The 12,389-nt window shown below is 40.6% G+C and overlaps 1 protein-coding gene across 2 annotated transcripts in view; it reads right to left on the reverse strand.

Moving 5' to 3' along the window:
- Window positions 1-1,872: 1,872 nt before the first annotated feature.
- The window catches only part of TRAPPC8 (trafficking protein particle complex subunit 8), a 128,988-nt gene continuing 118,471 nt past the window's right edge, over window positions 1,873-12,389 (reverse strand). For both annotated transcript variants that reach the window (XM_077492613.1, XM_077492614.1), the window contains 4 exons: window positions 8,072-8,173; window positions 7,812-7,957; window positions 4,917-5,006; window positions 1,873-2,763 (listed from right to left, as the gene is read on the reverse strand). In XM_077492613.1, the coding sequence (XP_077348739.1) occupies window positions 2,529-2,763; window positions 4,917-5,006; window positions 7,812-7,957; window positions 8,072-8,173 (573 nt within the window). In that variant the 3' untranslated portion in view covers window positions 1,873-2,528. The remainder of the gene's footprint in view (window positions 2,764-4,916; window positions 5,007-7,811; window positions 7,958-8,071; window positions 8,174-12,389) is intronic.

The following is a 12,389-nucleotide window of genomic DNA, read 5'->3' on the forward strand; positions in this document are numbered from 1 at the left end:
GCTGCTCAGCTGTTTTATGGCCAGGTGTGTGTTATTCCCTCATTATCCCATTTACAAGGAGCAGATAAAAGGTCCAGAGTTCATTTCAAGTGTGCTATTTGCATTTGGAATCTGTTGCTGTCAACTCTCAATATGAGATCCAAAGAGCTGTCACTATCAGTGAAGCAAGCCATCATTAGGCTGAAAAAACAAAACAAACCCATCAGAGAGATAGCAAAAACATTAGGTGTGGCCAAATTAATTGTTTGTAACTTCCTTAAAAAGAAAGAACGCATTGGTGAGCTCAGCAACACCAAAAGACCCGGAAGTCCACGGAAAACAACTGTGGTGGATGACCTAAGAATTCTTTCCCTGGTGAAGAAAACACCCTTCACAACAGTTGGCCAGATCAAGAACACTCTCCAGGAGGTAGGTGTGTGTGTGTGTGAGCCAAAGTCAGCAATCAAGAGAAGACTTCAACAGAGTGAATACAGAGGGTTTAACACAAGATGTAAACCATTGGTGAGCCTCAAAAACCCCTGTGCCCCTGTTGAAGACTTCTGTAGTCGAAACACGCCATGTTGCTCACTTTTGCCCCCCACGTTGCTTTTATGTTATTGTTCATTTGCAATCACTTTTTTATACAACGATCTTGCTTATTATTGTAAGATTCTTTTATGCCCAATAAACCAAGCCTGGTTGATTTGCACCATATGGAGCACCTTTTTCTTTACTTTACACCTGTTACTGCTAAACATCCACTCACCATCCTTTGGTGGACACGTCCTGGATTCATCTGGGTGTTAGCTGTCATTTTAAAAACCTTCCGGTCCTGCGATTTGGGATTGCTTATCAATCAACGCATCCAGCGCGATATCTCCATAAGGATTCTAAGCTCGTTTGACCCACTGCCGTACGGTAAGTGGGTCCACCATAGCTGGTAAGAGTAGTGCATCTCTTCCATCTTCTTGTCTTGAAGTGTCTATAGTTGTATCATTGGCCTACCAGGACCTGCACATCAACTACTCTATGCGGAAATGGAGTTCGGAACTGTCCCATTCCCTATACATGCACTCATTATATGGACTATGTCCCATACCTTAATGTGTTTCCCTTTTTCCAATTAATGTTCACATTTGTCTTATATTTTCACAACATTTCACTGTTGTACATTGATTGTTACATCACTATTGTTAGATTAATTCTTAATTAAATAATTTGTTCTCAATTATATGCGCACTAGTTCTAGCGCTACACTTATTTCTTCACATTACGTTTGAACTTTATTTGGGTATCAGCTGCTTGTATTTTATTATTATTGAGCATTTTGGGTTTAGCACAGTATCCCCCCCTTTCAGGAAAAGATGTTAGACAAGGATGGTTGTGTTTGGTGTAGAAAAATGTGCATATGTACCCTGACCATTTCTGCTGTACCACACTAGCAAACAAATGATCAATGGCAGGGAAAAGCTCCTCCATTCCCACCCCTGGCTTAGCCCACATTGCCACTCCAGTTCTTTACCCAATGAGAGTCATAGATAAAGAGAGGCCAAATGCATCAACCCTACCAATCCTCACAGCACTGAACCTCCTTGAGGTTTCAAACACTACAAATGAAATGACAGAAGTGCCGATGAAGTGGACTTAACTTGTTCTGCTACTAACCCCCACAATCCTCTTTAAACAGATCACCATTGTTTCTAAAACAACACATGCATTAGAAGAAATAAGACAACATTTTTAAAAATATTACATTTGTTTACTCACAGACTTGTTAAAACTTTGAATGTTTTATATACATTATTTTATAGTGTTAACATAATTAAGCAACAATATATATTATGGCCCTTGATAACAGCCTATTATATGCAAGAAAAGTCTTTGAACAGCAAATATGGCGTATGTTTTATTCTATTTACAATACATTTGTTATAAATATAATACATCATTTATGGAAAAGGAGACTTTAAATCATACTGATGTAATTAACTGAAATTTGAAAGTTATGTAAGGGAATAACTCAACTTGAAAGACAATGTAATGGAAGTGTAAAATAGTGCATTCAGTACTGAGATGAATTAAACTGTTAACAAATGCAATACAAACGTCCATTAGATTTAGCTTTTGTCTACACACAGAGTGTATTTAAATTTTAAAACACTCCCAAATAAAGTCTAGCTACATCTCGAGGGGAAAAAAGCTGTGAAACCAAAAGTGCAAATGACGTTACTATCTTACATGAAGGTGTGCAAGGACACTACACAGTTTGAAAGCAAAGATAATGCTTAAAGCACATGGTAACCAAATTAAACATTTTAATTTAGTACAACGAACCTTTTATTTCCTTGGAAATATTTAAAATGAGTTAACTGTACAAAGCAGGAAAGTGATGTATCAGTTCCAAGTGTCTTGCATAAAGGAATATTAGTCAACAGTCTTCATGAATTTCCTATGGGATCTCTGGTGTAGTAGATACTGTAAAGAATGGCTAGACCCGAGCCATGGGAAATCTAATGGTACACTTCCTCCAATCCTTAGTTGTAGATCACTCAGACATTATTGATGACAATCAGTGCTGGCATCGAGTTCTGTTGATTGGTTTCAAAGAGTGTGACTTGGTTGGCCAGCTTTGCAAACACTCTTGGAGTCCCGAGATTGTAGATTCCAGAGTGCACAAAACACGCTTTCAGTTGCAGACTGAACACTTCGTGGCTTTTCAGCAGAAGTTTGTACTGGGTTTGCCCCAACCAGGTGAAAGATCCATGGATTTCTAATGCTTCGGGACTGTAAATAAAGTTAAAAATAATTAATAAGACTCTTCGATTTTTTTTACAACGTAAACTATAGTAAATAAAGTTTTTTTTTGTAGTGTATTCTAGTAAATCAAAGACAACTAAAAACACAAGACCCTTTTAACCCCTTCCCAACCAGCAGCCGCAGTTGTACTACAGCAGGTTGGCCCCCTGGGGCAAATCAATGTAGCTGTATGCATGTTCGTCTTTTGACCACTAGGGGGTGCCGTGCGCTCTGCCAGAGCCACGCGCCCGTGGCATGGTGGCGGAGCCAAGCACGCGACCGCCGGGCACCCGCGATCTCTCCACACAGAGACAGAATGGAGATCTGTCAATGTAAACAGACAGATCTCCATGCTGTCAGGGGTGGGGAGAGCTCACCTTGACTGCCCCCTAGTGTTAACCCCTTCCCTGCCTGTGACATTTACACGGTAATCAGTGCATTTTTATAGCACTGATCACTGTATAAATGCCAATGGTGTATAGACGAAGCCACTGCTCTATGTATTTTATGGAGGCATAGCACGGGACTCAGAAGCTTGGGAGCACCAGTGTCCCCATTTCAATGACTTGGTGCTGCATGTGCACAATATGGTATAGGAGTCTGGCCCCATTACTAAACAGAACACTGCTGTTTGTGTCCCAGCTTACTCAGTTTCAGGCAGAGTTTCTGCATCTGCGTTCTCCATCAGGGAGAAGGAGATTCCTGACAATTTAAAACAAATTTACACTACAAGGCAGGGGAAAGGAATTAAAATTCACAGAGGTCTGGTCAGCAAACTTTTCTTCCAGCAGAGGTCCGAACATCATGTCATTACCCATGGCACCTTTTTCACATGTGCCAAACCGCATGTTGCTGCCGCACTATTTTGGAGGTAACGCAGCCCATTAAAATGGGCTGACCTACCCACGACATGTGCACCTAATGCACATGTACTGATCTGAACCCATTCTTACATCAGCATCCTCAGTGCACATCAGAGTCCTCTCCCTCTTGAAGAGTGTCCTCAGGTCCTCCTTTATATCACCCCCCCCTCCACAGTAATGTTCTCACACTTCCTTGACACATAGCGCAGCCCCCCCCCCCCCCCACCAGTACTGTCCTTTGCTCCTATTAACATTATAATGTAATGTCCACATCTCCCCCATACATGACAGTCCGCTCAGCCCCCTTACCCTGATGTCTTCAGCCCATCACATCACAGTCCTCAACAACTCCACCTTAATGTCCTCAGCGAGTCAGTACACACTTTCCTCCATTTCAGACTAGTGTCCTCACTCCCTGTAACTTTGCCCTCTCCCACTTACCTTGCACAGACTGAAGATCGGAGGGAGGTACGGCATGTCTCGCATGGAGGGCTGGTGTTGCAAGATGGTGATTGGTTGACAAGCCCGCCCTTCCTCTTAGCAGCCAATCACCTGCTTGTTAAGGTCCGGCAGCTCTGCCCTCCATCCAGAACTGTCCCGCCTCACGCTGTTGGCTCTGCGTGAGGATTACAGACGGCACGGCAGAGGAAAGAAAAGGCTGATAAATGGCTGTACCGCAGGAGGCCGCATTGGAAAGCGAGGCGGTCCGCCATTTAGTGATGCCGGCTATAAGGCAATGGTTCACCAGGAACTAAACCTAGGTGTTTTATAAATATGTATTTGACTTCTTTTTTTCTTCAGTTAAAATGCAAAACCTAATAATACATTTCTGTTTTTTTGTTCCCATATTTACAATAGAGAAAAAAATTGTTTGAATTAATGCCGTCACTCTTCTATAGGTTAATTACTGCAAAAAAAAAAGAAGAAGCAGCAGATTCTGCAAAGTGCTGTCCTGTGCAGATTTATCTCAAGCAATGTTATCTGCCCAGCTTAGTTCAGTCTTAACACAATACCTGTTCTAGGGAGACAACACTGCCACTTCTATAGATACAGTACAGTGACCGAGTGTTGTCATACTAGGACAGGAAGTGTGTTACTGGCAGCATCAGGTAGTGAATATAAATTAAAGCCTTAAAAAGAAAACTAATGCAGCCACCAGATATAAAGTATGGGCAAAGTGCAGAATATTAAATTTTTCTTCTTGAGTTTAGACACTTTAACACACAATTATTTTAACCCTTCCTGAAAAGGCATTAAATAAAACAGTGAAACACTTACCTTGTGGTTTTGTGTCGAAGATCAATTATTACATCAACTTCTGCCTGAGAGCTATTGGTGAGCACAAGTGTGACTGGAACTAAACAAAGACTGTAGAGACAAACCAAAAATCCAGATGAATAAAATGTCACAAAGGCTTTGTGGTAAATATAATCTGTACCAATTAAAAAGCATTACATGTCTTTATACAGTGTTTTCATATAGGCGATCAATAAATTAGTGATATAATGCATACATTATAAAGCTGGCGCTGGTAACTGATGTGGAACAAACACAGGTTGCATGTGTATGCTCTTTGATCACCCATATCTTCTGACTGTTTAAAGCGGAACTACGCATTTAAAATTAATAAAATATGAGCAGGTAGGCTTTTCTATTGTGGGAAACATTACACGGCTGTAAAAAATGCATTTACAACAATTTTGAATCAATGGCTCTGAATGCAGCTGCATTGTTTTTAGTTGGACACATTCACACAGGTCCATAAACATGCACTGAATTCAGATCCTTTACAAAGAATCCAAAAGTTTGCATCTGAGGACATGCGTATACATGTATGCCATTGAAAAAAAAAAACATAAGATAATTTTTATGCATTTTATTTGCTGATTATTACACAGGAACTTTTGTTCCTGATCAGTCAATTTTCACGGCAGTGTTACAGCTCTGTTAAACAGGCCTTAAAATAAAATCAAGGCTATACTTGCCTGCTCTGTGCAACAGTATTGTACAGAGCAGCCCTTAAACTCATTTTCTATCCCCCATCAGCGCTTTCTGCTCCTCCTTCCTGCAGATGTCCCCTCAGCAAGCCAGGTGCTCAGGGGGCACCCATACGGGTTTGTTCCCAAGCTGGGCTGAGTGCATCCATATATATGCGCGCGCGCACACACACACACACACACACACACACACACAAAGCACTGGTAAGCCATGCTGCCCCTACCGCCTCAATTGAGTTTGTCCTGTTTACCATTATCATTAAAAGTGAAAGTAAAATGACCTGGGAGTCCCCAAGGAATTGACTTTATTTGCAGGGATTTGCTCAGACTTCCTGTTTGGTTATGGGAAGAAGTAAAGGGAAATGTCCACAATGGGACACAGATGGCAAAAATACATCTGACAGGGGTTATAACCCTGCCTTAGTCTATCCAAAACTAATAAAAAAAATAAAAAAATTAAAAAAATTAAAAAAAAAGTCTTGCCTATACAGTTCTACTTTAAAGTGGATGTAAACCCTCACATATACCCAGTGAAGTGAACAGCATCAGATGATACACAGAGATTAAACAAATCCTCATACATAAGTTGTACATGTATATCTGCTGTCTTCAGCTTTATATACTGTTTAGAAAGTGCATGTCCTGTTAGAATTCTTTCTTCCTGATTCACCTGTGGGTGTGGATTCTTGCCACACATTGTGAGACAGCTGACTGGGGGAAGGTACACATCCCCACTCCACATAGGCAGAAACTTGCAGAGCTGTGCTGTGAATAGACCAGCTCTCTGCTAATCGACGTATAGTACCCACCCTGACACAAAATTCAGGCTGGTTTTATCATAGTTGGACAACTTGACAGAAGTTATGCTGATAACAGAAGGGGGGAGCAGGAGAAAGCCATGGAACTTAGGGCTTTGAAGAGAGATAAGGAAACACTGCAGATATATGTACCCAGCTCAAATTTCATGAATTGGGTTTACATGCACTTTAAGAATGGGGTGTGTAGATTAGGTAGGAAGGGATTTTTTTTTAATCTTCACCAATTCAAAACTTCTCATACATGTAAAAAAATGCATTTTTTTTTGCTTGAAAATTACTTAGAACTTTATTGCTTTGAGATTCCTGCATCCACATCACTTATCAGTCATTTTTTTTCCGTTCAACTGCTGGTTGCGTGATAAAAAAAAACAAAAAAACAAACTGTACGTGTATACCCTGCTTAAGAAACAGATTTTAGTAATAGCAAATCCCATGCTCTAAATACTAAGCAACTGTAATGCTATTGTTGTGGTCAGAATTGATGGCTTGTTTTCCTGCACAACTCAGACACTGGCACACGTGTCATATAATTAATGCTCTAGATCAGCAACCTCGACACTCTAGCTGTAGATAAACTACAAATCCCATCATGCCTCTGCCTCTCAGAGTAATGCCTGCGGTTGTCAAGGTCTTGCAATGCCTCATGGGACTTGCAGTTTCACCACAGCTGAAGGGCTGAGGTTGCCTACCTCTGCTCTAGATGAACAGATTTGTTTTGACCAATGAAACAAAGGTCTAAGTGTCTTTTGAGATAATCTGCAAAAGTATTTGCAGAAAACATTTACAGTCATTCTGAATGATTTAAGTCCATAGAATTATCCAAAAGCAGTAGGATCTAGGATCCCAGAGTTTGAATTACAATACTTGCCTACGCTGTTGCAGGCATGGACTCTGGGTAGAGGTCACTCAGTGTTTGTTAAATATTGGCATAACATATAAAATCGTGACACAAGCCATTGTATGATACTTTGTTTTAAAGTCAAAAATGTGCCTCAAAACTTCTAATATGCCAGAATTGTGAAAAAAGAAAAAAGGTAAATATTGCTTATTTGTATCTATGACAACTAGGGCATGCACTTTTTCTGTACAGAACGCCCTCTAGAAATGTATTTTCCTGTTAATGTGATTGCCTCATTGTGTTTACAATCATTTCTATATTTTTTTTTACCACATCAAAAAACACAACTGACCCACAACAGACTGGCATTAAGTGCTCCAGAGAATTTAATGGTCATGCATTTTTCTTGCATCTTTGGTAAGGCAAAAAGGGAAGAAAAACACATGAGTGTGAAACAGCTTTAGGTGGTAAGAATTTCAAACTGTGGTGCCTAGGAAAGCAAAACAATTCTTTCACATACCTTTTTTGGTGGAACGGATGATTAAAAGATTCGGGGTAATGGAGGCTTGTTTTTATTAGATTGGAAAGCTGCTCTGGTGATGGACGCACTGATGCAGGTGTATTCTCAGACTTGATAAATTTTAACAGTGCCATCTCCGGCTGTTCCTACATTAACAGTTAGAAAAGAACAAAGATGGTATGTATTTCAGCTATAAAGGCTCAAAACTCAAAAAGAAATTTGAGGAAACAATAAGACCTAAGAAAGCATGAAAGAATCACCTGTTTTTGAGGGAAAGACAATGCTTCAGTTCCAACAGCATGCAAAGTCACATGATGTTGACCTTCCAAAATTAATTGCTTGTTATCTTCAATAACATATGCCTGAAAGATGAAATGAAGGCAAAAGATGTCATTTTTGTTGCTATGACCACAGGCAGGGTACCCTAGGCCAGGGCTTCTTAAAGGGTCAGCACATAGTAAAGTGAAAACCTGGGAAATACAAAACTATGAATACATGTAATCTACAGTTGTGCTCATAAGTTTACATACCCTGGCAGAATTTATGATTTCTTGGCAATTTTTCAGAGAATATGAATGATAACACAAAAACATTTCTTTCACTCGTGGTTAGTGTTTGGCTGAAGCCATTTATTATTAAACTGTGTTTACTCTTTTTAAATCATAATGGCAACAGAAACTACCCAAAAGTTTACATACCCCAGTTCTTAATATTGTGTATTGCCCCCTTTAATATCAATAAAGGCATGAAGTTTTTTGTGGTATTTGTGGATGAGGCTCTTTATCTTCTCAGATGGTAATGCTGCCCATTCCTCTTGGCAAAAAGCCTCAAGTTCCTGTAAATTCTTGGGCTATCTTGTGTGAACTGCACATTTGACATCTCCCCACAGTGGCTCAATGATATTGAGGTCAGGAAACTGAGATGGCCACTCCAGAACCTTCACTTTATTCTGCTGTAGCCAATGACAGGTCAACTTGGCCTTGTGTTTTGGATCGTTGTCATGTTGGAATGTCCAAGTATGTCCCATGCGTAGCTTCCTGACTGATGAATGCAAATTTTCATCCAGTATTTTTTGATAACATACTGCATTCATCTTGCCATCAATTTTGACCAAATTTCCTGTGCCTTTGTAGCTCACACATCCCCAAAACATCAGCGATCCACCTCCGTGCCTTTCATCATAGGCCTTGGTGACTCCTCTCCAAATGTAGCGTTTATGGTTGTGGCCAAAAAGCGAAATTTTGGTCTCATCACTCCAAATCACTTTGTGCTGTTTGGCGTATTGTAAGCGGGATACTTTGTGGCATTATGCATAGTAATGACTTTTTGGCGACTCAACCATACAGCCCATCTTTCTTCAAGTGCCTCCTAATTGTGCATCTTGAAACAGCCACACCACATGTTTTCAGAGAGTCCTGCATTTCACCTGAAATTATTTGTGAGTTTTTCTTTGTATACAGAAAATTTTTCCTGGCAGTTGTGGCTGAAATGTTAGTTGGTCTACCTGACCGTGGTTTGATTTCAACAGAACCCCTCATTTTCCACTTCTTGATTAGAGTTTGAACACTGCTGATGCTCATTCTGAATTCCTTGGATATCTTTTTATATCCCTTTCCTGTTTTATACAGTTCAACTACCTTTTGCCGCAGATCCTTTGACAATTCTTTTGCTTTCCCCATGACTCAGAATCCAGAAACGTCAGTGCAGCACTGGATGAAAGATGCAAGGGTCTCTCAGGAATCCAGAAGCTCATTGACCTTTTATAGACACACACTAATTACAAGCAAACAAGTGAGGTAACAAGGATGGTTACCTTTAATAGCAATTCAAACCCCTTTGTGTCAACTTGTGTGCATGTTATCAGGCCAAAATCGCTGGGATATGTAAACTTTTTATCACGGTCATTTAGGTAGTTTCTGTTGCCATTATGATTTAACCACTTAAGGACCGCCTCATGCCGATATACATTGGCAGAATGGCGCCGGCGGCGCACTCACGACCCGGTCCTGAGCTCTGTGACCATGGCCCCGATCGGGTCACAGAGCTGAAGAATGGGGAGAGGTAAGTGTAAACAAACTTCTCCAGTTTTTGATCTCGCTGATCCCCGTTATTACTAGTAAAAAAAAAAAATGTATTAATAAAAATGCCATAAAACTATCCCCTATTTTGTAGACGCTATAACTTTTGCGCAAACCAAAAATATGTATAAGAATATGTATCGGCCTAAACTGAGGAAAAAAAAAAGTTTTTAATATATTTTTTGGGGATATTTATTATAGCAAAAAGTAAAAAATATTGCATTTTTTTCAAAATTGTCGCTCTATTTTTGTTTAGAGCGCAAAAAATAAAAACCGCAAAGGTGATCAAATACCACCAAAAGAAAGCTCTATTTGTGGGGGAAAAAAAAGAATGCCGATTTTGTTTGGGAGCCACATTGCACGACCGCGCAATTGGCAGTTAAAGCGATGCAGTGCCGAATCGCAAAAAGGGGCCTGGTCCTTTAGCTGGAAAATAGTCCGGGGCTTAAGTGGTTAAAAAAGAGTAAACACCATTGATTGATAATAAATGGCTTCAGCCAAACACTAACCATGAGTGAAAGAAAAGTTTTTGTTTTCATATTCTCTGAAAAAAATAAAAGAAAAAAAATCATAAATTCTGCCAGGGTATGTAAATTTATGAGCCCAACTGTAGATAGAGGTTGATTCAATGAAAAGTGTTCAAAGCAAGCAATCTAAGGATACAGAAAGCAAAGTTAAAGCGTTTGTCCTGTCCCGCTTCCGGACCAGTAGTATAACTGCGGCAGGATGGAATTGCTATATGTCAGCTCTTTAAGACGCTTTAGCAGGCGCGCGTCCCCAGAGCCTCAAACGCGTGAACGCTCCTGACAGAGCGAGAACCAGGATCTGTGTGTGTACACACACAAATCCCAGTTCTCTCAGGGGACAGGAGACAGATCGTGTGTTCATACCAAGTATGAACACTGATCGGTCTCCTCCCCTAGTCAGTCCCATCCCCCCACATTTAGAACACACCTAGGGAACACAGTTAACCCCTTGATCGCCCCCTAGTGTTAACCCCCTCCCCTGCCAATGACATTTATACAGTAATCACTGGCTATTTTTAGCTCTGATCGCTGTATAAATGTCACTGGTCCCAAAAAAAAAGTGTCAAAAGTGTCCAATCTGTCCGCCACAATGTCGCAGTCAGGATAAAAATGGCTGATCAACGCCATTACTAGTAAAAAATAAATTACATGCCATAAATCTATCCCCTATTTTGTAGACGCTATAACTTTTGCGCAAACCAATGAATATTTATTGCGATTAAATAAAATAAAAAAAACGCAGAGGTGATCAAATACCACCAAAAGAAAGCTCTATTCGTGGTAAAAAAAAAAAAGAAGGACATCAATTTTGTTTGGGTACAATGTCACATGACTGCGCAGTTGCCAGTTAAAGTGACACAGTGCTGTATCGCAAAAAACGGCCTGGTCAGGAAGGGGGTAAATTCTTTTGGGGCTGAAGTGGTTAAAGCATGTTATACAGCACAGTGCTTGCGCTATCTCATTTGGCCCCCTGTACCACCTAAAAAAAAAACCTGGCTGATCCTGCCTGGCTATGCCCCGCCCCAAAATCACAGCTGCTGGGCCCTGACACCGTGGTCAGTTTACGTGCCTCCGTCATCCGCAGCCCTGCTCTGTCTTCCTCTGTCCTCTCCCCTCCCTGCCTGTCTGCTCGTATCAGCGCCCGCCCCCTCCGCTCCAGCTGCTTTCATAATGATTATAAAACGCTCCCATCGCCTCTGTATTATAACAATAAGTGCCATGTCTGTGTTATATAAAAAACATTCTCCTCTGTACCGATATCACACCAGCAACCATGTTACGCCTTGGCTCTCTTTCTCTCCTCTCTTCCCCAGCTGATGTCAGCGGCAGTGCTTGGCAACATCCGCTGGAGCCGTCAGCCAGCAGAGGAGAGAGCCGAGGAATCACCTGATCGCCCGGAGCCGCTGTGTTATAGGTACAGATAAACATATTGTTTATATTGACACAGGGGCACTTGTTGTTATTTTAAAGAGGGGATGGGAGCTTTTTATAGAAGCTTTTTATAGAAGTGGGTTAACAACCACTTTAACCACTTGCCACCTAGACCAATTCTGACATTTCTCTCTTACATATAAAAATCATATTTTTTTTGCTAGAAAATTACATAGAACCCCCAAACATTATATACGCTTTTATAGTCAAGACCCTAGAGAATACAATGTCGGTCGCTGCAACTTGTTATCTTGCATGGTATTTGTAAACACCTTTTTTTGGAAAACAAAACAAAATGAAAAACAGTAAAGTTAGCCCAATTTTATTTACATATTGTGAAAGATGAAGTTACTCCGAGTAAATAGATACCAAACATGTCATGCTTCAAAATTGCACGCGCTTGTGGGATGGCGACAAACGCCTGTACTTAAAAATCCCCATAGGCATTTTTTCAGGTTAGATGTTTTGAGTTACAGAGGAGCTCTAGGGCTAGAATTATTGCTCTCGCTCCAACGTTCATGGCGATACCTCACATGTGTAGT

The sequence above is a fragment of the Lithobates pipiens genome, unplaced genomic scaffold (assembly GCF_037356315.1).
Source record: "Lithobates pipiens isolate NorthernLeopardFrog02 unplaced genomic scaffold, aLitPip1_a1.2 Scaffold_19, whole genome shotgun sequence".
Taxonomy (NCBI): domain Eukaryota; kingdom Metazoa; phylum Chordata; class Amphibia; order Anura; family Ranidae; genus Lithobates; species Lithobates pipiens.